The 22,394-nt window shown below is 51.8% G+C and overlaps 9 protein-coding genes across 9 annotated transcripts; 5 read left to right on the top strand and 4 right to left on the bottom strand.

The window, feature by feature from the left end:
• Positions 1-32: 32 nt before the first annotated feature.
• Positions 33-1,787, bottom strand: BU24DRAFT_423075 (mitochondrial DNA replication protein YHM2). Its single transcript, XM_033528144.1, has 6 exons — positions 1,682-1,787; positions 1,575-1,599; positions 1,484-1,502; positions 1,325-1,421; positions 564-1,236; positions 33-499 (listed from the first exon to the last, which is right to left on the bottom strand). Exons 1-6 carry the CDS (start codon positions 1,764-1,766, stop codon positions 445-447), a joined length of 954 nt encoding a protein of 317 aa, XP_033385052.1. The 5' UTR covers positions 1,767-1,787; the 3' UTR covers positions 33-444.
• Positions 1,788-4,048: 2,261 nt separating this feature from the next.
• BU24DRAFT_392015 (citrate synthase) lies at positions 4,049-6,172 on the bottom strand. Its single transcript, XM_033525133.1, has 5 exons — positions 6,004-6,172; positions 5,873-5,937; positions 5,709-5,793; positions 5,600-5,647; positions 4,049-5,540 (listed from the first exon to the last, which is right to left on the bottom strand). Exons 1-5 carry the CDS (start codon positions 6,112-6,114, stop codon positions 4,434-4,436), a joined length of 1,416 nt encoding a protein of 471 aa, XP_033385053.1. The 5' UTR covers positions 6,115-6,172; the 3' UTR covers positions 4,049-4,433.
• A 2,434-nt stretch (positions 6,173-8,606) lies between these two features.
• On the top strand, positions 8,607-11,072 carry BU24DRAFT_208889 (uncharacterized protein). The gene is made up of 5 exons (XM_033521910.1): positions 8,607-8,832; positions 8,929-9,274; positions 9,332-10,389; positions 10,442-10,646; positions 10,698-11,072. Exons 1-5 carry the CDS (start codon positions 8,716-8,718, stop codon positions 10,967-10,969), a joined length of 1,998 nt encoding a protein of 665 aa, XP_033385054.1. The 5' UTR covers positions 8,607-8,715; the 3' UTR covers positions 10,970-11,072.
• BU24DRAFT_209075 (uncharacterized protein) lies at positions 11,073-11,539 on the top strand. Its single transcript, XM_033521911.1, has 2 exons — positions 11,073-11,311; positions 11,363-11,539. Exons 1-2 carry the CDS (start codon positions 11,176-11,178, stop codon positions 11,464-11,466), a joined length of 240 nt encoding a protein of 79 aa, XP_033385055.1. The 5' UTR covers positions 11,073-11,175; the 3' UTR covers positions 11,467-11,539.
• Positions 11,424-12,830, bottom strand: BU24DRAFT_208278 (uncharacterized protein). Its single transcript, XM_033521907.1, has 2 exons — positions 12,295-12,830; positions 11,424-12,230 (listed from the first exon to the last, which is right to left on the bottom strand). Exons 1-2 carry the CDS (start codon positions 12,336-12,338, stop codon positions 11,612-11,614), a joined length of 663 nt encoding a protein of 220 aa, XP_033385056.1. The 5' UTR covers positions 12,339-12,830; the 3' UTR covers positions 11,424-11,611.
• Positions 12,831-13,076: 246 nt separating this feature from the next.
• Positions 13,077-15,639, top strand: BU24DRAFT_392025 (cleft lip and palate associated transmembrane protein 1). The gene is made up of 2 exons (XM_033525134.1): positions 13,077-13,198; positions 13,294-15,639. Exons 1-2 carry the CDS (start codon positions 13,160-13,162, stop codon positions 15,214-15,216), a joined length of 1,962 nt encoding a protein of 653 aa, XP_033385057.1. The 5' UTR covers positions 13,077-13,159; the 3' UTR covers positions 15,217-15,639.
• On the bottom strand, positions 15,628-18,171 carry BU24DRAFT_346269 (uncharacterized protein; the record flags this gene model as incomplete). The annotated part of the gene is made up of 4 exons (XM_033523479.1): positions 15,628-16,954; positions 17,015-17,732; positions 17,855-17,972; positions 18,079-18,171. 4 exons carry the CDS (start codon positions 18,169-18,171, stop codon positions 15,628-15,630), a joined length of 2,256 nt encoding a protein of 751 aa, XP_033385058.1.
• Positions 18,172-19,365: 1,194 nt separating this feature from the next.
• BU24DRAFT_423083 (uncharacterized protein) lies at positions 19,366-20,555 on the top strand. The gene has a single exon (XM_033528145.1). It carries the CDS (start codon positions 19,373-19,375, stop codon positions 20,486-20,488), a length of 1,116 nt encoding a protein of 371 aa, XP_033385059.1. The 5' UTR covers positions 19,366-19,372; the 3' UTR covers positions 20,489-20,555.
• A 242-nt stretch (positions 20,556-20,797) lies between these two features.
• BU24DRAFT_423084 (carbon-nitrogen hydrolase) lies at positions 20,798-22,153 on the top strand. Its single transcript, XM_033528146.1, has one exon. The coding sequence runs from the start codon at positions 20,914-20,916 to the stop codon at positions 22,027-22,029; it is 1,116 nt and encodes a 371-aa protein (XP_033385060.1). The 5' UTR covers positions 20,798-20,913; the 3' UTR covers positions 22,030-22,153.
• The last annotated feature ends 241 nt before the right edge of the window (positions 22,154-22,394 follow it).

Here is a 22,394-nt window from a genome sequence, read left to right on the forward strand (position 1 = left end):
CTTGTAATATCATCATTGAACAAATCATGGGCATACATTGTGTAAAAAAAGAGGTTCAACTAGGACGTCTCATCACAAATATACATCACTCAGATAACAGTCATCTCCTCTATAACAATTATGAATTTTCTTTTCCCTTACTGAAAAGCCCCTTCTCTCGAAACAGAGGAATTTGATATTAATATCGTATCGGCAAACCCGCCTTCATGTATGCATGGCTAGCTAGCAATACAGAACAATAGTGACGAATGCCGGCATGCATTGCTGCTCTCTAACACAATCAACTAAAAACAAAAGGTGATAAGCCTTGGTCTCGTAACAAATCCCGGGATATAGGGGGACGGGAGGGAATTCTTCTAATGAATAAATCGACGAGCGGGAAGTTCAGTTAAATCCTGGGACTATAATTTTTCCGCGAGACCAAAAATCCGACAATAACGCCTTCTAATGCTTAGCAGTGACCTTGTCACCGGTGAGCTTCTCGACAGCCTCCTTGGCACTGTGTTGGATTGTGTTAGTAATTTGATGTGGTTGATTGGGGAGGAAATTGGGACTGAACGTACATGTCGCCCAAAGCCACCATGCAAACCGTCTGCCAAACGCCGAGACCAATACGAGGAGTAACGCCGCGGTAAAGACCCTTCAATCCGTTCTTCGAGTAGATGTACCTGGCGGCCTTGCCGACGGTCAGGTTCTTGGGACGGTCGGGGTCGACGGTCTTGCTCTGCATCTCGACGCGGATGACCTCGATGGGCTGGTTCCACGCGGACAAGCCACCACCGAGGGCGGACGCGATGACCTTCTCCATGACGCCCAGCTTCTCGCCGTTCTCCTTGCCCGTGACCCTGCGGATGCCGGTCTCGGCGACACGGGAGAGACCGAAGCGGGAGCCCCAGTTGGTGACCTGGCGGACGGCGACGGCGTTGACGCCACGGTTGATGCCGCGGATGCCCTCCTTGCGCCAGATGTCCATGAAGGTCTCCATGGTGGTCGGGGGCTTCAGCCCGGCGGCGGCGACCTTGTGCTTGGTGATCTCCACCGTCTTCATGCAGGTGCAGAAGCCCATGGTCGCGTACGCCTGGGCGAGACCTCCGACCATACCACCAGTGATTCCGGCGACGAAGTCGGGGGCGCCGAGGGCCTTTGCGCGGAATTCGGCATCGGAGGCGACGAAGAGGAGGACGGCACCCTTTGTCGAGGCTTCGATCCAAGCCCAAGGAATGAGGCCCTGGTAGACTGTGTGCGAGGAAAAGTTGTCAGTTGTCGTTCGTGGAAGTTTGCGCTAGCTGGCAAGTGACGGCTGGGGACGGTGTTGGGGACTCACATCCTAGGACTCCACCGCGCGCCCAAACCCTTCCAAGAGCACCAGCGAAGCCGTCAGCCCTGTTGGCAGCCATGGTGGTCTTGACGACCTCCAAAGGCTATTCCATGTTGTCAGCTATCTCGTTCGGAGAGTCATCGGATTGGATCGGTGGCAATTTACCTGTCCCAGAGTAGTCACTCTGTAACCCAGATGTTAGCGATTCGAAGCTCCGAAGGACGCTGAGGGGGGAAGGGATAAAGAGGATACGTACTCAAACAAATTCAGACCAGCTCCGACTGTAACGCAACAACACCGGTCAGCGGAAATCCATAGTTGGGGAGCTCGCAGGAGAGGACTGCGGGCAAAGGAGAGACTCACGGAGCAAGTTGCTGAACTTGACGGGCTTCTTCTCCAACGGAGGAGGCGCAGTGACACCTGCGATGCTTGCTGCGGGAGCGGACATAATCTGGGATTTCTTGTCGAGATTAGGGCCCTGACCAAGGGAGTAGTGTGCTTCTTCGCGGGAAGGAGGAGAGGGAGGAAAAGTTGAGGAAGTGTGTTATGGATTCGAGATGGGGGATGGGGGAAAGAAAAGGGAAGGGGAGCGGTGACGGGGATATTTAGCAGACGTGCTAAGGAGGAACTGGGATGGTTTAGGGTACGAGGTAGACCGTACCGTAGACCGTAGACCGCAGACCGTAGGTTGTTAGAGGATACCGTAGAGGATAGGTACACCGTACCAGCACCGGGAAGGGTAGAAGATGGTCGGAGATGGTCGAAGCTCCTAGTCGCAACTCTCGAGGCTTACCTATGGGTCTCTAAGGCAATGGTACGGCTATGGCGGTGGCTATAGCTATGTTGATGATGGCTGTTGGTGAAGAGGAATTGAGGCTTAAGGTCCAAGCCGAACCACCGATGTGCGAGATGATGTTGGGAAAGCTGTCCTACTTCTTCCCTTCCCTTTCTCTACTCTACCTATCTCCAGTTACCTATCTCTCAGGCTCTGGGTGACAAAACCAAGGGGATTGGTTGGTCGGTTGGTTGGCTTGATCGGTTGATTGATCTGACTTGTCGGGGAATGGGGAATGATGGGCCAACGACAAACGATGATTGGGGCAACAAAACGATAGTAATTGACGGGACTTACTCGTGCCTAACACCTCTATATTCCTCTAATAATGATGATGATGATAATAGTTATTCCTCTATTATAATTATTACTCGAAGTCAACTGTTCGCACCGTAAGTCTATGGACAAGTATCCGCCAAGTGTTGTGCAAACGCAAGTCCCTCCTCCCCACCCCCCCATGAAGAGACGCCGGCGTTCCTACCGGTAGGTTCGAGCCTTACAAGGGGAAAAAACAGTTGAGTATCGGCTAGGCAGAATAAGGCGAGAGTCGCGAAATTGGTGTACTCCGTCGTAACAGTTTTGAAAAAGAAAAGAAAAGAATTATCCTATGTTTGGATAAAAATAATGATGATATCGATAGTCGGAGGAACGATACTTGTTGAATAGTTTCTTTGCATGCATAAGGTACGAGGATACTTTGCGGTATCACAATGTAGCTCAACAAATTATTTTTATACCGTCTTATATACGCCCCTTTCCGAAGAACAACGTTGCGATTTATTATCTTCTCTACGCTGAATGTACGTTTACGGCCGCGGTGGTAATAATTGACCTGGACCTGTTTGAGCAACTATTCGGAGTACTCCAGCCAGCCCCGGTCTAGTCCATCCAACACCCACCTCCTACAGTAGCTAGATACATATACGCTGCGGTATCGCACCTAGAAAATCTCACCACGCTCCTCTCTAACCATGGGGAACCGACCACGATATCACGAGTATGCGGAGATTTCGGGATCCGGCTATTATTCGTCTCGTCTCTCGTTCTCTTCTCTCCCCCACGGCCTGTAACAATACTTACTGAGTCTGGTATTACCCCAAACTCGCTCCTCCTCCTGCAAGCTCCGAGGTCGTAGGTACCCACCCATGTACTGTACGGTACACATGCCAAACGCCGCGGCTCCCCAGAGTACAGGAATACATGAAGACGTGAAAATGAATCCATTTGCACATGTCAATTGGACACCCCCAGACTTCTGTAGACACACTAGTTAGATGTAGTTAACAATCACTCCTGCTAACTCACGATATCATACCAAACGGTCTGAGTTACTCGTACCCCGAACACGCCTACCTAGGGAGGTATTCAATCTGACGACACACGCACGCCGAGCTGAGCTGAGCTGATGCTCCTACAAACCACTGCATACACGCAGAGATACGTCATCCTCTTCCCATCGGACCGCGAGTGTAATCTCGACCTCCGATTCATTTTTTTATTTGTTTGCTTTTCGTGTACCCTGCTGGCTTGCAGCGTGGCGACGGAGGTCCCTTGTGAAATAATATGTGTGTACACATGTATGTACCTCGATAATTAGGGATGTAGGGGTTTCGGCGATTACGACTACGGTTACGGCGCCACACGCACGCAAAGGCACAGAGACCCTTGTTGTTGTTGTATCATCCCGAAGGATAGAGTCGCAAATGTGAGGGAAGGTTAGGTGAGGTAATAGCTTACCTCCGATACGGCTCTGCACATTTTCAATTGAACATTGTAGGACGCATCATCACGACGAATGATGCTATAGAATTCGATACCATGTTGGCCGGAAAAACGTGTGTCCGGGTGAGGGTAGGTTCATGCACAATGACATAACAGCAGTCAAATAGTTCATTCGAAGTCAAGAAATTGAGAGTGGAGTTTTGTTTGTTTGTTTCGTTAATGTGATGAATTTTTTTGAATTCAGAGGAAGCGCGGGGTGAGGGGGTAGTACTACAGATATATGTGTGTTTGTGTTTCGCTCTCCGGCGAGAGAGAGACAAAGCATGCTAAATCATGAGATTTGAGGAAAGAGAAAAAAAAGAAATCGGAAGACCTGGTATCCCACCCAAAAATCAATTTCCCTGGAATTATTTCTAGTTGGTGTACACGGTGGTTTGTCGTTGATTGTTTCTTTTTCTTTTTCCGATCAAATTCTAAAGCCAATTTCATTTTCAAAAAACCATCATCGCTCCATGAACCCCGTCGTCATCGGTAAAGAAGATGTCTCTTGCGATGTTTTTACAAGGAAGCGCCGACCAACTTGGCGTAGGCCTCGGTGCTGAAGGACTTGGGCCTCTCGATGGGGGCGCCGACGGCACGGTCGATGATGAGCTGGGGAAGGACACCGAGAGCGCGGGACACACCGAAGAGGACGGTGTAGTAGTTCTGCTCGGTGAGGCCGTAGTACTGGAGGAGGACACCGGAGTGGGCGTCGACGTTGGGGTAGGGGTTCTTGGTCTTGCCGTGCTCGGTGAGGACGCCAGGGGCGATCTTGTAGACCTGGCTGACGAGCTTGAACATGGGGTCGTCGGCGAGATGCTTCTGGGCGAACTCGCGCTGGGACACGTAGCGGGGGTCGGTCTTGCGGAGGACGGCGTGGCCGTATCCGGGCACGACCTGGCCGGCCTTGAGGGTGGACCAGAGGTAGTCCTTGATGGCCTGGTCGCTGAGGTCGTTGCCGATGGCCTTCTTCATCTTCTGGAGCCAGACGAGGACCTCCTGGTTGGCCAATCCGTGGAGGGGACCGGCGAGACCGTTGAGACCAGCGGCCAAGGAGAGGTAGGGGGAGCTGAGGGCGCTGCCGACCAAGTGGGTGGTGTGGGCAGAGACGTTACCACCCTCGTGGTCGGAGTGGATGGTGAGGTACAGACGCATCAACTCGACGAAGTCCTTGTTCTCGGCGAATCCGAGCTGGTTGGCCAAGTTGTAACCGTAGTCCTTGTCCTTCTGGACGGGAGCGACCTTGCCGTCCTTATAGACGTTGCGGTAGATCCTGGCGGCGATGGTGGGGAGCTTGGCAATGAGGTCCATGGAGTCCTCGAAGGTGTGCTCCCAGTACTGGGACTTGTGGATGCCCTTAGCATAGGCCTTGGCGAAGTTGGACTCGTGCTCGAGAGCAGTCACGGCGAGGGAGAACTGGGCCATGGGGTGGAGGTCGTTGGGGCAGCGGTCGATGAGCTCCTCGACGAACTTGGGGACATCGGAGCGGGCAGCCCACTCAGCAGAGAGGTCGCGGACCTGCTGCTCGGAGGGGACCTCACCGGTGAGGAGGAGCCAGAAGAGACCTTCTGGGAGAGGCTCCTCACCACCGGGGGCCTTGGGGAGGACCTCCTGGCATTCTGGGATCTTGGATGTTGTCAGTCGCGATGGTCCATCGTGAGAGAGGATGAATTGGCTATACGTACGGTCTTTCCACGGAAGCGGATACCCTCCTCGGAGTCGAGAACAGATCCCTAGATGGATGTAAGCTTCTCCGTCTTTTTTGTTTGTAGTTTAGAATAGGCGGTGACGAACCTCCCAGACGAGAGACTTGATGCCACGGGCACCACCGTAGACCTGGTCAAGAGTGACCTCACCGACAACCTTGTTGCCGTGCTCCCTGTGATACCAATGTTAACGACAATGTTCTCGATTGCTGGCGGCGGATGCCACGGGTTCAATGGGAAGTGTGCGCATACTTTCGGAGCTTCTTGATCTTCTCAATCTCCTCGGGGAGCTTGGCAGCGAAGGTGTCCTTCAGGGACTGCAATTGATGTTGTTAGAAATATTCATCTCGGACCGAGGGACGGTGATGTTTGGAATGACGAACCGTAGTCTTGCCAGCAGAGTAGCAACGGAAGCCATTGAAGGCAGCGGAGCGGAGGGGAGAGGCAGTGGTGGCGCGGAGCGCGCTGGAGCTCAATCGCAGGGCAGAGGCCATTTTGTGAAGTTGTGAGGTTTGAAGAGGAGGGTGGGGGTGGGAGAAAGGAGGGATCGGGGGGGAGGGAAGATGGATGTTATAAGATGGTCGGGGGTGCGGAGGATGGAAAAGAGAGCTTCGCTCGGCGGGCGGGTGTGTCTGTGTGTGAGAGAAAAAAAAGATACCTAGGAGAGTAGGGGTGTAGGGACCTTGCTGGGATGTTGGTTACGTTGGAGGAGCTCACAGTGCACGCTCTCCCTCCCTCGCACACACACAAATGCATATACACACGCAGGAACATAGTCTACAATAATAATTACTACTATCAATGGGCAATTAACCTAATCTATCCTATCTTTGCGATCTAATACCCAAGAGCTTGATGGAATTGCGTCAGTAGTGCAGTTGAATGGTGGGAGGGCAACTTTCATCCCACCCGCCCAACACAACAAAATGCAACGCTTACCGCTCCCACCGCCTCTCAACAGTATGTAAACTACCTCTACACACAGTAACTAGGTAGATACTCCGTACCTAGGCATTGTGTATTGTGTATATACGAGGTACTTACATAGGTACTCCGTATGAAAGTTGAGGGATGAGACACTACCTATGGACACCGACAGAGGCAAAGACAATATGGCGTATGACGAGATGACAAGCCGCTATGATTGCCGCATGCTCGGAGGTCTGGTTTTCCTGCATCCTGCTATCCTGGCTCTCCTCGTAGCCGACCCGACGCATCCATCCATCCTCTTACAGTCCTAGGTAATTCTGACAGCTGCCTCCTGTTGGCCGGCCGACGGCACACGATTGAGTGATTCCTCAAGGGAGAAGGGAGAAGGGAGAAGGGAGATAGATCATGAAGCAATGGACATCGTTGAACATTTGGTTGATCCCCTATTTTTCCACTTTTCTCTGATCGATCTACTACTATCAATCTTGCTCCAATTGAACAGCTGTCCTGTCCATGTGTTTTTTCTCTCTCGCTCTTTTGTTTAGAGGCTCTGTAAGTCCGGTGTTACCTAGGGTTGTCTAACAGTCTAAGTCGCCAGTCCGACATGGAGGAACCACTTTTAGCAAGGCTTTTTAACAAGCTAACCGTGTAGTGCCCGCAGCAAGCAGTAAGGCGCAGTACCTCCGGCCGAGCAAGGCCATTCCTATGTGTAGTTTGTCGTAGTAAATGGTTGTCCAAGAGTAGGAAACTGGCCTTGCCATTTGGACGGAAACGTGATGCTTTTCCGGATGGCATTCGCTTCCATCCGAGGTCACTGGAAGTCGTATGTGATAGAACGTATCCTATATACCTACCCGTACCCAGGTATTGATGCATCTGCCCAACCATGGACTTGGCACTATCACGGCCGATCGGTAGTAGATGGTGGCTAAAGGGCTACGTAGGTGGCATGCATACCGCCAAATTGCTCCGTACCTACGAGGATTCGTGTACACACAGTTGATACAGCACGGAGTATCTCGTAGCATTAACATTGACTAAGTGCAATGCTCGTACAATTTGTGTTGCTACAGTACCCCGTTCGGAGGAGTGTAGTGTACTAGGCAGAGAGTGGCCACGTGACTAAGACATAGACTTATTCACGTGACACTGCTGCAGTGTATGCGACGCTCTCTAGTCAGGGCAACCGCCCGCATGCCAGAGCCCAGTTTTGTTGATGATCGATGGGTCGGGCGGCGGTCCATGGATGATGGATCCATCAAAAGTCTATTGTATCTAAAATGCTCCGTAACAAATTTGATATTTTCATTTACCTACTGTCACAAGAAACATTCCACTCCTTCTACACCATTCTCTTCGTTGAGTCAATTCAGTTCAACCCATTCGCATGGTCTCAGCTCCGTCTTCACTTGACCTCACTTGACTTACTTCACTCACAACTAAAACTGGCCGAAACTCTTATTACAGCCGCTCTCCTCCTCCCATTCGCCAGGCGCGTATCACCCAATCATAACCGACACGCTAAACTGTATTCGGTAGATCCAACCCGCGAACACTGACCAACTGCCTGCTACGCTGCTACCTCAACTGCTCCAGCTTCCCTCGTCTCTTCGTCTTCACTCTCTCCTCCTCTTCTTCTCTCCTCCTCCCTCCATTTCAGCTTCACCCAGACTCAACCCTTCATCACCCACCGCTCTCATTTGACACGTAGAAACTCTCTTCCATCTCTCCGCTCTATCTCCCTTACTCTCTGCATCATTGCGACTCTCATCTCGCATCGTAATCCACGGCGCGCATCCTGACAGGTGACTTGTGAAGGTCGCGCGCCAGTCGTAGGTCATAAAAATCCACAGCAGCCCAACCAACTCTTCGGGGGACAACACATCAGCGCATGCGCGGGTAGATACCATCTCTGCTCTTTTCTTCCCACTTGACGACCTCTCCATCTTGCTGTCATTCGTATCACAACTACGTACCACCTAGACCTTTCCGCTTTGGTCCTTGACTTGATCTCTCGAGTTCACGCCTGCGCTCCTCACCACTATCTTATCAACGATCACCCACTCGGCCTATTTAAATATATTGCTGCAACTATACGCACGTAGCCACGAGTTTCATTCCTGCATAATTGCTGGCAACTGACTCTGCCCATTTGACTCTGAAATATGGCAGCAATGGAGGAACTAGAGGCTCTGCTGCTCTCATTACAGGCCCTTAAACCGCCGGGCGTCACCAAAACCAAGATAGATGCCATCACCACAAAATGCGTCGATAACGTTCAGGTATGCTGTAAAGCTCGCAGGTTTCGCTCCTAGCTTTACCTGTACTTTTTGCCACCATGGAATCCAAAACTAACTGAGAGGTGCTCCCACTTGCAGTCCGAATCCACCATCGTCCAAAAGATCGTCCAACAGTTCAAAAACAGCCCCGCTACACATAAATTAGGAGTACTGTACGTCGTAGACTCGGTAACGAGGCAGTGGATGGAGAATGCCCGGAAGGCGGGTCAAGCCATTTCCAAGAACGCTGCTCCGGGAACATTTGCTTCAGGTGTACAGCATGTGACCGACTTGCTCCCGAATTTGATGTCTGACCTGGCTCAAACTGCACCAGAGAACCAAAAAGAGAAGATCAATAAGTTGCTGGACATCTGGGAACGCGGGCAGACCTTCCCATCGCAGATGCTCTCAGGCCTGAAGCAACAATTGAATAACAAACAGCAGAGTAAGGATACTCTCCAACCCGAAGGTACCTTCAACCTCCAACTGACCACCCACTAAGTCTCCCACACACCGCCTGGCAGCCCTCCCAGGGCACCAGCTGCGTCTCAGGGCTTTCCTGCTCAACCTAACTCACAGCTTACATATCCTGCGCCCGTTGCTGCTCCTCAGGATACCGGTGCCCTACTTGCTGCACTCGCAGGTTTAGGCCAGCAGACTGCCCAGACTAACCCTCAACCACCACCACAACCAGCACCGCAGCCAGCATTTGCTTTTCCTCCCCAGAATGTAGTACCTCCACCTCTTCCAGGATTCATGCCTCCCCCACCCCCAGCTCCGGTAGCAAACCCTGCACAGCCAACACCTCAAGAGCTTATGGCGCAGATCATCCAGGCCATGTCCGCCGGCCAGATCCCCCCAGAGCAAGCAATGCAAGTATTGGCTGCTATTGCGGCACAAGCACAACAGCAAGCAGCTGCTCAAGCACCCCCACCTCCCCTGCAACCTTCAATGCCCAACAGTGTTCAGCCCATGGCACAGAATGGATTGAATGGAGGTCAGCCTGACCGTTATGACTACAATGGTAATAGAGATCGGGAGCGTAGCCGATCCCCTGACTATAATCATCGCCACCAATCGCCTTCGCGTAGATCACCACCAAATCGTCGGGATAGTCCCACGTATGGCGCATACGACCCTAATGCAGGCGCGGATGGCAATTCGCAGCGCAATGACCGTGATCGCGCGCGTGGTCGCAATAAAGCTCGTGGTCGTGGACGTGATGAGTATCGTCAGCGTACGCCCCCAGGACAGAGGCGCCAACACAGCCCTCCTGGCCCGACCCCTCAGAATGACCAACCTAGATTCCTTGAATACGACAACACCTTGCCACGTGATCATATCAGAGTGTTCAGCCGCACCCTGTTCATAGGCGGTGCTGGCGGCACAGAAGGTGAGATCAGGAACATATTCAGCAGATTCGGAAAAGTGCAGACTTGTATCGTCAACCAAGACAAACGACATGCTTTCGTCAAGATGATGTATCGCCGAGACGCTGTAGCTGCCAAAAAAGGCATGGATAACCTCCAGGATCAAAGTGCATTAGCGAAAGCTCGCTCGGTAAGGCTTACGGCTGGAGATCTCTGATAAATGGATACTGAACGTTTCATAGACAAAATGGGGTGTAGGCTTCGGTCCACGGGAATGTAGTGACTACGAGACCGGCATAAGTGTAATCCCACTCGTAAAATTGACTGATGCCGATCGCAAGTGGGCATTGACTGCAGAGTATGGAGGTACCGGCGGTCTACCTCTGGAGTCAGGGATGGTCATGGAAGAACCAGATATCGAAATAGGTGCCGGTGTCTCGTCCAAGGGTGAGCTCTTTCCATTGTCAAACCACAAAGCACCCACTGACTTTTACTCAGCGATTAGTCGTCGCATCCCACCAGAAGGAGCTCGAGGTCGAGGAGGACATCATGGCCATGGTCATGGTGGTCGCGGCGGCGGCGGCGGCGGCGGCGGCGGCGGAGGAGGTGGTGGCCATGGTGGCCATGGTGCAGCCGAAAAGGGCCAGCGATTCCGACAAGAAAACCGACCTGCAGCACACGAGCCCCGCCACATCTCACCGCGACCAGAGCAAGCCGTGGCAGTTCCTCCAGCAGTTCCGGGCTTTGGATTTCAGCTTCCCGGATTTTAGAGGCACCGGCGACGCAGAGAAAGCAACTTTCGCCCACAATAGTTGGGTCAAGGTTCGCAAACTAAATTTGTGACCTCCAAGAATGGACAGCATTTAGTCTACTCTTACAGGTCACATTGTGGATAACGTCAGGTCTGATCGATCTTTGAGCCTACAACGTATAGGCTTCTCTATAGCATATTCTGCGCGGTCCAAGTTATGACCACATGATACCAGGCATTGCATGGCGCTGGAGGCGAAGTGAGTTTTTTTTTTCACGCAGTACATGGGCAAGGCTTTACATGCACATCCGGCGAGCAGGTCGGATCAGATTCCATTGCACATATCTCAATGAATACACGGGTTCGTTCAAGTCTACATTTGGCTTCTTTCTTGAGAACTTAGTAGTAGCAGAAAGAACCATGATCAATTCAATTTTATCTTATCAATTTTTTATTTCATTTTTGCTTTCTGTGATTCTATTATGGAGTGAAATCCTTCTATGCCCTAGACCATGAGTCCCCAGGCTTTTTCCTTATCTTCGTCAAAGAGTCGAGACATTCCCTCTATGCAAAGCCGAAACCCATGAGCAGAGACCGTAGTCTCCGTATAAGACCGAAGATATATATAATCGTACAATCATCCCCCTAGCACCAACTTCCCTCACTGCTGCTCCCACGTCAAATTGAACCTCCCCTCCGCACTCTTATACTCCCCCAACCCCCTCACCACCTCCTCCGCACTCCTCGCCTCCTTCAGAATGCCCCTCGCCCCCTCCTTCACAAACCCATGCGCCACCGCATCCCCCACCCACCTCAACAACCCATCCCAATACCCCTCGACATTGTACACCACAACCGGCATGTCGTGGATCCCGAGCTGATTCCACGTCGTCACCTCCATAAGTTCCTCCAACGTCCCGTAGCCCCCACTCAGCGCGACGAACCCGCCCCCCGGACCCCCCTCAATCACCTCCTTCGCCATCATCTGCTTCCGCGTGTGCATGTCTTTCACGACTGTCGTGCGGCCGTACACGGACTCGTCGATTGAGTGGCCCGAGGCGTTCAGGGCGTCTTTTTGCTCGTACTTGACGAGGGGTTCGGGGATGATGCCGTGGACGGAGGAGGGGCCGGAGAGCGAGACGAGGGTGCGGGCGACTTCGCCCATTAGGCCGACGGTGCCGCCGCCGTAGACGAGGGAGAGACCGGAGGCGTGGAGGTGCTGCGCGAGGGAGCGGGCGGCGGCGAGGTGCGCGGGGGAGGTGCCGGATGAGGCGCCGCAGCTGGGGTTGGGGTTAGTTTTGCGGTCGTGAGAGGAGGGGGGAAGGGGAGGGGAGGAGGGCTTACAAGACGCAGACTACGGGCCTCCGAGGGGGAGCTTCGTTGGTCATGTTGGGGAGCTGTTTGTGTTGAATGTTGGTTGGTTGGTTGGTTTGAAGTGTGTTGGGATTGTAGAGATTGTAGGGTTCAATTGAGACGTGGAAGGTCGAGACAAAGAACGAGGCTTTGATATATAGAGAGGGAGTGGTGGTGGTTACTCGAAGGTTGAGCAGTGACGTGTAGCTATATAATTTGACTGAATGAGTCACTGGTAAGACGGTGGATTGCGATGGTGAAGGATCTGCCAATGGAGAGCCGGAGTCGAGAAAACCAACTATAGTCGTCTAGGTAGGTGGTTTGGTCCTAGCTGTTGACTGAATTGAAGTCGCAAGGCGGAATATATGTTCCAGTACTAAAGTGGGCGCGTAGGAAGTTTTTATATATGTAGTGTACGGAGTTATGGTGGAAGACTCGAGCAATCGTAGTAGTGACGAATAGATGAATAATGATCCGACAACGTCTTTCTGGGACCCAATTGATTGGGCGAATGAAAGAATTTCAAAAATTCATCCGCCCTTGTTTAAATTATTCTGCCCACATGGGTGCAAGGACATGATTCTGTCCATCGTTATCGTTCATATCCACATTCGCCGTGTCTCTCTCTGCCCCTCGTGGAGCAAATGAACGGTTACGAGCCTCTCCCGTGCTCAAGCTCCACCTGCAGATGGTGCGAGTACGCTAAACCACTTACAGATGTCTTGGCATCATTGTCTAGATGTCGCGACCAGCGAGAAATCTCCCGCCCCTCAGCCAGCTTCCGTCCTACATTGCAACTTGTCATTTCTGGCACTTCTACGTCCCCGATTCGAAGACTAGGTTGCCTACTTGCAAGATGCCCGAGGCTCAACAGCAGGAGGAAGGAGGGAAGAGCGTAAGTCCACTCACACACACCTCCGCCATCCCGCATCGTACCGTACCAATTCAAGGAGCTGCCCCTCGGTTTGCTAATGTTGCGTGGCTTCACAGATCTTCCGCACGCTCGCCCAGAGCGTCGGTATGTTCTTCCTCATCCAATATGGAATGAAGGCGATCATGCCCACGCCCAAGGCTGCCGACCCTGCCAAAGGTGGAGCATCGGTACCCTCGTCCGGAGGTGTCAAAGTGACCATCCCGCCGTACGCTGAACGCCCTCATCAGCTGGACCCGGGTGCGCAATGGAACCACTATCCCCAGAGCGTTGCGCCCATGTGGTCGCCCGGCACTGAATTGGATATCGTCTTGTATATTTCGCCGTCCATCGCCATGCCGCCCTTGTCGTCCATGCCCAAGGACTCGCTGGTGATCAATGAGAAGAACTTCAAGTTTGGAAGCTACAACGAGAACCGTGTCATCGAGACCGAGTTCAAGGTACCCAAGGCTGTGCAGAACAATGCCACCCTCTTCGGCCATTTCTATGTCGCGCAGAGTGGCAGTAAGCTCGATCCCACTGTCTCCGGTTACAATCCCTCCAAGGCATACCATTTCGTCCGACCATTGACCCGCTATATCCCTAAGAAGAAGGTCGTGAAGACACGAAACCTCCTTTCGGATTTGCCTGATCGTGATGTTGAGGTCGAGGAGGACAAGGATGCCCCCAAGGTCATTTCTTCCTATTACCATCCAAACTTCACGCTCTCTGCCATCCCGGATACTGGCGTCGTCCATTTCCCTTCCATGCACCCCGGTGTGAGGGCTTTCTTCCAGCTTGAAAGCGAGGGTGCTAGGGATGCTAGCGGACAGCACTCCTGGTACTATCCCGTTCTGTTCACCAACACTTTCTGGCAGCTCAAGAAGCACATGATTGAGCTTAACGACACAGTCACCACGCTGCCCCTGAATGTCAAGTTGAACAACCTTGCGAATTGGAAATTCAACCTCTACGCTTCCGTAGAGGAGAACATCCGCTCTCAACAGGCCGCAGCTGCGGCAGGCCAGGCTTCTCCTACTGGTGGCGATGGCTCAGAGATGGAGATGTTCAAGGAGATCCTCATTGACAGCAACTCCTACCTCTTGGCAATCACCGCTGTCGTCTCCGTCTTCCATATGATCTTCGAGATGCTTGCTTTCAAGAACGATGTTGCCCATTGGCGTAAGAAGAAGGACAATGTCGGTACCTCGGTCCGCACCATCCTCGCCAACGTTGTCATGCAGAGCATTATCTTCCTCTACCTCATGGATAACAACGAGAACACCTCCTGGATGATCCTCTTCGGCCAGGGAATGGGAATTGCGATTGAGGCCTGGAAGATCACTAAGACTGTCAACGTTCGCGTGCGTGAAAGCGCTCCCGGCTCTTTCATCCCCTATACTGTTGTATTCGAGGACAAGCACGTCCTGTCTGAGACAGAGAAGAAGACCGAGGAGTACGATCAGATTGCCTTCAAGTACCTGTACTGGGTCGCAATCCCTCTCCTCATCGCCTACGCCATCTACTCCCTCATGTACGACTCTCACAAGTCATGGTACTCCTTCATCATCACCACTCTCGTCGGATCCGTCTACGCCTACGGTTTCCTCATGATGGTGCCCTCCCTCTACATCAACTACCGCCTTAAGTCCGTCGCCCACATGCCCGGCCGCGCCATGACATACAAGTTCCTCAACACCTTCATCGACGACCTCTTCGCCTTCACCATCAAGATGCCCACGCTCCACCGCTTGGCCACGCTCCGCGACGATGTCATCTTCTTCGTCTACCTCTACCAGACCTGGGTCTACAAGGTCGACTACACCCGCGTCAACGAGTTCGGCCAGGGTGGCGACGACGAGGAAGAGGAAGAGAAGAAGGCCAACGAGCCGCTCACCGCCCCCGCAGACGCGGACAAATCGCCCAAGGTCCCCGAGAAGGACGAGGCGACCGCCAAGGCCACGGGTGCGCAGAAAAAGGGCGAGGGGAGGAAGAGGAAGTAGATGTTTCTTCGCTTTCGTCGCGCTCTCTTCCACTCTTCCCCTGTAGACGTGTTATTTTGGGGTGAAGGTTGATATAGAGCATTCTTCTTTCTTGCATTGGTTGATGTTGCATGCCATTGCTGCGCCTTTAGTATAATCAAATCATATGTATAATTGCTGAAAGCCTGAAAGACTAAGAGGTCGTTCGTCCACGACAGGACAGACTGAAATATAAATACACATCAAACGAACACACATCAATACTAGCACGATCCCAGCACCATTTGCCATGTCTTCGACTTTTTTTCATTTTCCATTGTTTAGATAGGTGCAAGCTTTATTGATTGATATATCGATTTCACGTCAAACGACGACGTTACATAGCGTTTAGATTTCCTTCACTCATCCAACAACACCTTAATCCAGAAACAATCAAACATCCCTAATCGCGCTCTCCAAGCTCCCCAACCCCAACTCCAGCGCATCCCTACAAGCCCCAAGCTCACACAGCATAACCCCCTCCTTCCCCTCATTCATACCCCCGACCAACTTGTTCCTCTGCTTCAACCACGCGCCGCTGCCCCCGCCGATACGACTGACAGTCCCCAGACTCGCCGGCCTGGTGCGATAGTTCGCCAACCACTCGTCGACCTTTGGACCCTCACCCGTGACAACCGCATGGCTGATACCGAACCTCGCCGCAACGACGCCGTCGAGCATAGAAGGGAACAAGAACGGATGCTGCATGATCTCGGCTTCGAACGCAGACACCGTGTCGCGCGCGCGCTTCGCATACTCGTCGTCCTCGAGCAGCGCGGCGAGGCGGTCGAGATTGCGGGCGGCCACGCCGTTGGTGCCGGGCTCGGCGTTGTCCATGCCGTCTTTGAGGCGCATGATGAGGTCGGGTTGCGAGGCGGGGGTCGAGAAGAAGCCGAGGTGCTGGGTGTCCCAGAAGAGGCGGAGTTGGGTGCGCTGGAGGTCGTCGGCCCAGCGGAGGTAAGAGTCGTCGAAGGTGGCTTCGTAGAGGGAGATCAGGCCCGAGATCAGGAAGGCGTAGTCGTCTGCGAAGCCTGGGACGGTGCCGGGGCCTTCGCGGTATACGCGGAGGAGGGTGTGGGTGTTTGGGTTGTAGAGGTGGGTTTTGATGAATTGGGCGGCGTTTATGGCGGCGGTGAGGTAGGTTTGGGATTCGGTGGGGGAGTTCTGGGAGAGGGTTGAGGCGGTGCGGGCGAGGGCGCCGATGGCGAGGCCGTTCCAGGAGACGACGATTTTGTCGTCCAGGGCGGGTCGGGGGCGTTCTTTCTCGCGGTGGGCGAGGAGTTTGGCGCGGCCGGAGGTGAGGATCGAGGTCACTTCTTCGACGGAGAGGGCGAATTCCTTCGCGAGGTCGGAGGGGGTGCTGACGACGGCGAGGACGTTTTGGTCGATGAGTTCGTCGTGCGCGTCGTGCTCTGGGCTGACGTTTCCTTCGTCCTTGACGTTGTAGTATCGTGCGACGATGTCTGCGTCTCGTTCGCCGAGGATCGCTTGGAATTCTTTCAGTGTCCAGACGTAGAATGCGCCTTCGCGCTTCTCCTTGTCCGTTGGGCGGTACAGGGAGTCTGCGTCTTCTGAGGAGAAGAAGCCACCAGAAGGCGACTGAATAGGGGCTGTGGTGAGGTAGGTCGCAATGTCATGCACTGCGGCGAGATATTCTGTATCTTTGGTAATGAGATAGGCGTCCAGATAGACAGGTAGGAGTTGCGCTTGGTCGTAGAGCCTATGGGTCTGTTAGCTTCTTGCCAGTCATTTAGTCGGGATGAATCAAATCGTGACATACATTTTCTCGAAATGCGGTAGACTCCAGTCACGAGTGACAGAGTACCGCGCAAATCCGTTACCGATCTGATCGTGAATGCCTCCACGATTCATCGCGGTCAATGTCTGTAACACCATGTCCCTCGCGTTTTCCGTATCTCTTACTCCGATGACGTCCTTGACCGCACTCGGGTACAAAGCCAATTTCAACAGGAACGCCAGATTCGCGGGAGTAGGAAACTTGGGCGCACCCCTCGGGAACCCTGGGAACTGTTTGTCGAATCTTGTTGAGAAATGTTCGTATGCTTCTTCGAGCAAATCCACATCCAAAGCGTCCCTCACGGCACCATCTTTCCTAGAAATATTTCCGTCTTGAGCGAACTCCCTTAGCTGTTTTGTGATATCCTTCGCGCTCTCGAGACACCTCTCACGTTGTGTCTTCCACACGTCCCGAATCTTCTCTACAATTCCGACGAAACCCAATCCGTCTCCACCGCCCGTCACCATTGTTGATCCGGGACCCGGCCAGTATGTTCCGCCAAAGATGGGCTCGAGATCCGGGGTGAGAAAAACATTCAGTGGCCAGCCGCCGGAGCCGGTAGTAGCTTGAACGTAGTTCATGTATATACGGTCCACGTCAGGCCGTTCCTCGCGGTCGATTTTGATAGGGATGAAGGAGGAGTTGAGTAGTTGGGCCACTTCCGGGTTGGAGAAGGACTCGCGCTCCATCACATGGCACCCTGATTATCCATTGATTAGCTTCGTTGTACTGAATATTTTATTTGCGCCCACTCGATAGGCACGGAAGGCAAAGAAGCTAACAACAGAAACTTCAGTAGGGAAATGGGATAGGACCACATACAATGACAAGCAGCATATCCTATGCTTATGAATATCAGTCTATTGGAGCTCTTCGCAAGCTGAAGAGCTTCTGGGGTCCACTCTTGCCATGCGACGGGATTGTCCATATGGCCGCGCACCTGTCCAGTAATCATATTAGCATTTCCTAAGCACAGTGCTGTCACAGTACGCAATACAGAGCAAATTCACATCAGGGAGGGTAACCGGTGATATGGGACTGCGTACATAAGGACTCCTGCTCTCAGCCAGCCTATTTTTGAGCTCCAATCCGTCCCCTGGTGCGGCGCGCGCATTCTGTGACAGGTCGTGGACGTCCATCTTTAGGACCTGAGTATGAAGTCGAAGAGCGTAATTCGGCGATAGAGTATTCTGAAGCTCAGCAGGGTGCTGTGGAAGCTGTTGCGGATGTCGCGGACGTTGTAAGATGGGAGCTCTTCCGGTTGCAGCAAAGGGAGGAAGACGTTTAGCACTGGAGCAAGATCCACGAGTATGGAATTTCACCAAAGGCATGCACAGTGAGGATGAAGATGGTGTAGCATTATAGCCCCGGAGGTGAAGATAAGTAGCTGGAGGGTAGAGGAGAGATAATTAACTAAAAGGTAAAGGTGGTAGATAATAGAAAGTATGAATAGAAAGATAGTAGGCGGATTTGGAGCGGAGGAGGGGGGCAATTGTGGGTTTAGTGGGTTTTAGTGTGGATGAGCTCAGTTTGCCCCTCATCCGTCATAATTTCTTCCTTTCTCTCCATTCTCCATTCTTCCATCTCCAATTATCCCACCCTAGTTATTCTCCGTCCACTCATGCGCCAGACCAATCCTCAAAAGGAACATTCCATCTCGAGTAGCCTCGGCAGGTAAGGCTGATGGATTGATTATCTTACATTTGATTGGTGGCGGCGATTTCTTTCCCATTCACCCTCAAAGCGTGGGTATGCTCTCAACCGAAGGGGGAAGTCGGAAATAGTCCTGGCCACCCATTGTTATGATCACCACCCAAGCACCGTTGTATCTAGTAAATAATACTATAGTATTTAGAATTTAAATTTAATAGTAATATTGTAAAGCCTTAAGAAGTATTTTTAATATAATGTTATTCTGCCCTCTAAAGTGTCTCTGTAGTCAATTAAATAGCCTCACGAGCCTTCCTAGGACTATTTCTGGCTTCCCCCTTAGGCTGAGAGGGTGAACAGTGCAGCAACTTTATACAAACCTTTTACTCCCATGAGTGACATGTGAAATGCTACAGTCCTACATTTGAGTTAACCTCGTCCTTTACTGAGAGAGCATCAGAGTTGCACATTACATAAAAGATATCTTTTGGACTGCTCCAGCTGACCAATTGCTTTTCCGGAGCTCAAAACTACAGCCGAGGATCAGCATGTATTCACCTTCTTTGATCGTCATGATAACACGACCAAGACATTGAAATATCCAAGGGAATATTCTATTAATATTGTGCTTAACTTCTTCAAATTTTCGTTGAAGATACATCCACATTTCAAACCGAATAGTCCTCCAATATGTCTTGTCCCGTCCGCTTATATCCTCTTCACAAACCAAAGAACCACACACTTCCAATCCCAAGGTGGAACTTGAAACTTCCTGAAAGCGCTACTCACATATTTACAACATACCTTGGGATACAGAATCGCTCAGATGATGGGACAGCAACGCAAGCGCAGACTCAACTTTCGTCTGCGATCGACATTTGGCTGAAAGATGAATCTGGCCCAGATACATCCGAACCGTTCACTTTGATAGATGGCGGTGAACATGTCAACTCAACAACCACTACTCGAATATGGGTCTGCTACTGGCTTGATGCTACAAAGCACCGCCTCGCTTCCGATCAACTCTCCCTGCCAACCCTTTACTCCACACTGGATCAAGAGAGCCGGGCTTCCATTGGCATCTGGCGAGAAACATTCAAAACCGCAATTCCCAGACTCGAAACCAACTACTCAGGTCTCGACTACTTGCCCGGACTAGCACGTCTACCCGGTGCACAGTTTCCAGAGCATGACCGATCCGCATATTGGGGTGCAGCCCGCGACCGCATTCCCAATTCCGCACACGATCTCTTCCCCAGGGCAGCTGGCGTCCCCGCCCATTTACCCAGCGATGCAGCGCCTAGGGGGATAGGACAGCATCTACTAGGTACCAATTTCCAGAATATCGTCCACATTCGCTCAGGTCAATTTTGGAAGAACTGCGGACAGCAGGAAGCCGATGCGTATGAGAAGAAACTCGAGCCTACGCTTCACGAGGGCCTCCGGTATCTCTGGGAACATCCTGAGGAGACGGAAGCTTTAAGTGTTCGCTACCTTAGGAACGAAGCAGAAGAAGACGAGTTGCAGAGTGGACGACTTCGCAAAGAAACGTGTGGGGCGGCGTTCTTCAGTAGTCTGGATATGCTGGAACGGTGGGCGAAGACTCATCGATCGCATTTGGCGATATATCGTGGAGCACTGGCACACTACAAACAGTTTGGGGATTATAGGCGTTTGAGAACTTGGCACGAGGTTTCTGTTCTGGAGGAGGGAGATGCAGTCTTTGAGTATATTAACTGTCTGCCCGAAACGGGAGTGATCAAGTCTATTGAGCTAGAGGTGAAGAGTCGTTGGACAGGGGAATGAAATGCGAGCATTGAATCAATTATGTCACTGATATAACTTGATGAAAATGCACATGTACACCCATGCTAGTATTTTATGCCTACAACAGTGTCTTAGCGAGGTTTATCGCAAGCGCTTAAGATTATTTACTGGCTACAGTGCATTCTTAAGTAGACACTTTAGGTATTTATCAGCCCGACGTGCCGACCCTCTGTGCCTCATAGGAAGCAGGCAGCGGAAACTTTTCCGATTGAAGTTCATCGTTTTGGAAAAAAAGAGGGGAATCGGCGTCAAAAGTAATACCATGGACTTTAGAAATACGAATTGCTCCCGCATAACAGTATGTAGTCCGTTACGTGAGCCTTGGTACCAAGACCATCGCATTGTCAAACCACGATCCCTAAGCGTCCCTATACCGTGTGACAAACCCAAACAACGAAGTGGATATGGCTCCCAACGTGCGAGTGGCAGCATGCCATGTATCACCAATATTCCTCTCAGCAATAGCGACAACCTACAAAGTATTGAAATTAATTGAAGAGGCCGCACACTACAAAGCCAACGTAGTCATCTTCCCCGAAACATACATCCCCGCATTCCCAATCTGGAGCGCTCTACGCCCACCAACCGACAATCATGAATTCTTCAAAGACATGGCCCTGGAATCCATCTACGCCGACGGGCCCGAGATGAAATCCATCCGCAGATTGGCCAAGCAGCTCAACATCATAGTCAGCATAGGGTTCTCTGAAAAAGTCCGATTCAGCAGCGCGACGCTGTACAATTCCAACATGATCATCAGCGGCAATGGTGATGTCCTCGTACACCATAGAAAACTCATGCCGACGTTCTTTGAGAAATTGACCTGGTCGCCTGGAGATGGACATGGCCTCCGCACAGCCGACACGCCGTTTGGAAAGATTGGAAACCTTATATGCGGAGAGAACACAAATCCGCTTGCTCGCTACACTCTCATGGCCCAGGGAGAACAACTCCACATCTCAACCTGGCCTGCCATCTGGCCGACTAGGACTTCCAAGCCTCAGACCGAATCAGCAGCGGAAACATCAGGAACATCAACCGTTGCTCAGGGTGCGGATTACGACAACGTAGCCGCGAATCGTGTTCGCGCTGCAGCACACTGCTTCGAGGCTAAATGCTTCGGCGTCATGTGTGCTGGAAAGCTGGGCCAGGACGCTATCGATGCGATATCATCAGATGCCAGCCCCATCGTTCTGCAGACATTGGAACAAGCTCAGCAGGGCGCGACGATGTTCCTTGACCCGACTGGTGCGCCACTGCGGGGATTCATATTCGAGGACGGAACGGCTGTGCCGAAGGATCTGCTACAGAACGAAGAAGGGATCTTGTATGCTGATATTGATCTTGACGATTGCATCGAGGGGAAGCAGTACCATGATGTTGTTGGAGGGTATCAACGATTGGATGTGTTTGATCTTAAGGTGGATCGTACTCGGCGGCATCCCATCAATTTTGTAGAGATTCAGGACTCGGCGTCATCTCAGGCTCATGATAACGAGGATACTAAGATGTCATTGTGAAAGAGCGATCTTACTTGGCCGGAATCAGAATGGAGCAACTCCTCTCACGGCCAGTCTGTCAACACCAATCTTGCATCAGCAATAACGATAAAATGATATATCTGATAAATGAGAACCAATTAATCTATACATTCATATGTAGAGTCGCTTACTGTGTAGAATGTGCATCAGCTTTGGTGGTCTGTATTCCCTAATGGTTGCAACGGAGCCAATTCACTACCATAACCGGAAGCACATATGCCAGACCGGAAGGCCCAGCCACGATCGCCACACTCGATTGTATCACCTTAACCACAAATGATTAATTCTTAATTGTATGAAGATATTCTCGGATTTGTTGCTCCTCGTGTTGCAGCCAATCGCTT

Source organism: Aaosphaeria arxii (assembly GCF_010015735.1).
Source record: "Aaosphaeria arxii CBS 175.79 unplaced genomic scaffold BU24scaffold_4, whole genome shotgun sequence".
NCBI lineage: Eukaryota > Fungi > Ascomycota > Dothideomycetes > Pleosporales > Aaosphaeria > Aaosphaeria arxii.

Bases quoted from the DNA above. Each gene is read 5' to 3' on its own strand.
- BU24DRAFT_423075 (XM_033528144.1), bottom strand. From the start codon at position 1,766: ATGTCCGCTCCCGCAGCAAGCATCGCAGGTGTCACTGCGCCTCCTCCG. The intron at 1,600-1,681 runs GTGAGTCTCTCC...GTTGCGTTACAG, and splicing joins CAAGTTCAGCAACTTGCTCC to TCGGAGCTGGTCTGAATTTG. The intron at 500-563 runs GTACGTTCAGTC...AATCCAACACAG, and splicing joins ATGGTGGCTTTGGGCGACAT to TGCCAAGGAGGCTGTCGAGA.
- BU24DRAFT_392015 (XM_033525133.1), bottom strand. From the start codon at position 6,114: ATGGCCTCTGCCCTGCGATTGAGCTCCAGCGCGCTCCGCGCCACCACT. The intron at 5,938-6,003 runs GTTCGTCATTCC...CATCAATTGCAG, and splicing joins ACTCTGCTGGCAAGACTACG to TCCCTGAAGGACACCTTCGC. The intron at 5,541-5,599 runs GTACGTATAGCC...ACAACATCCAAG, and splicing joins TCCGCTTCCGTGGAAAGACC to ATCCCAGAATGCCAGGAGGT.
- BU24DRAFT_208889 (XM_033521910.1), top strand. From the start codon at position 8,716: ATGGCAGCAATGGAGGAACTAGAGGCTCTGCTGCTCTCATTACAGGCC. The intron at 9,275-9,331 runs GTAAGGATACTC...CCACCCACTAAG, and splicing joins ATTGAATAACAAACAGCAGA to TCTCCCACACACCGCCTGGC. The intron at 10,390-10,441 runs GTAAGGCTTACG...AACGTTTCATAG, and splicing joins CATTAGCGAAAGCTCGCTCG to ACAAAATGGGGTGTAGGCTT.
- BU24DRAFT_209075 (XM_033521911.1), top strand. From the start codon at position 11,176: ATGATACCAGGCATTGCATGGCGCTGGAGGCGAAGTGAGTTTTTTTTT. The intron at 11,312-11,362 runs GTTCGTTCAAGT...TAGTAGTAGCAG, and splicing joins ATATCTCAATGAATACACGG to AAAGAACCATGATCAATTCA.
- BU24DRAFT_208278 (XM_033521907.1), bottom strand. From the start codon at position 12,338: ATGACCAACGAAGCTCCCCCTCGGAGGCCCGTAGTCTGCGTCTT. The intron at 12,231-12,294 runs GTAAGCCCTCCT...CCCCAACCCCAG, and splicing joins AGGCCCGTAGTCTGCGTCTT to CTGCGGCGCCTCATCCGGCA.
- BU24DRAFT_392025 (XM_033525134.1), top strand. From the start codon at position 13,160: ATGCCCGAGGCTCAACAGCAGGAGGAAGGAGGGAAGAGC. The intron at 13,199-13,293 runs GTAAGTCCACTC...GTGGCTTCACAG, and splicing joins AGGAGGAAGGAGGGAAGAGC to ATCTTCCGCACGCTCGCCCA.
- BU24DRAFT_423083 (XM_033528145.1), top strand. From the start codon at position 19,373: ATGTCTTGTCCCGTCCGCTTATATCCTCTTCACAAACCAAAGAACCAC.
- BU24DRAFT_423084 (XM_033528146.1), top strand. From the start codon at position 20,914: ATGGCTCCCAACGTGCGAGTGGCAGCATGCCATGTATCACCAATATTC.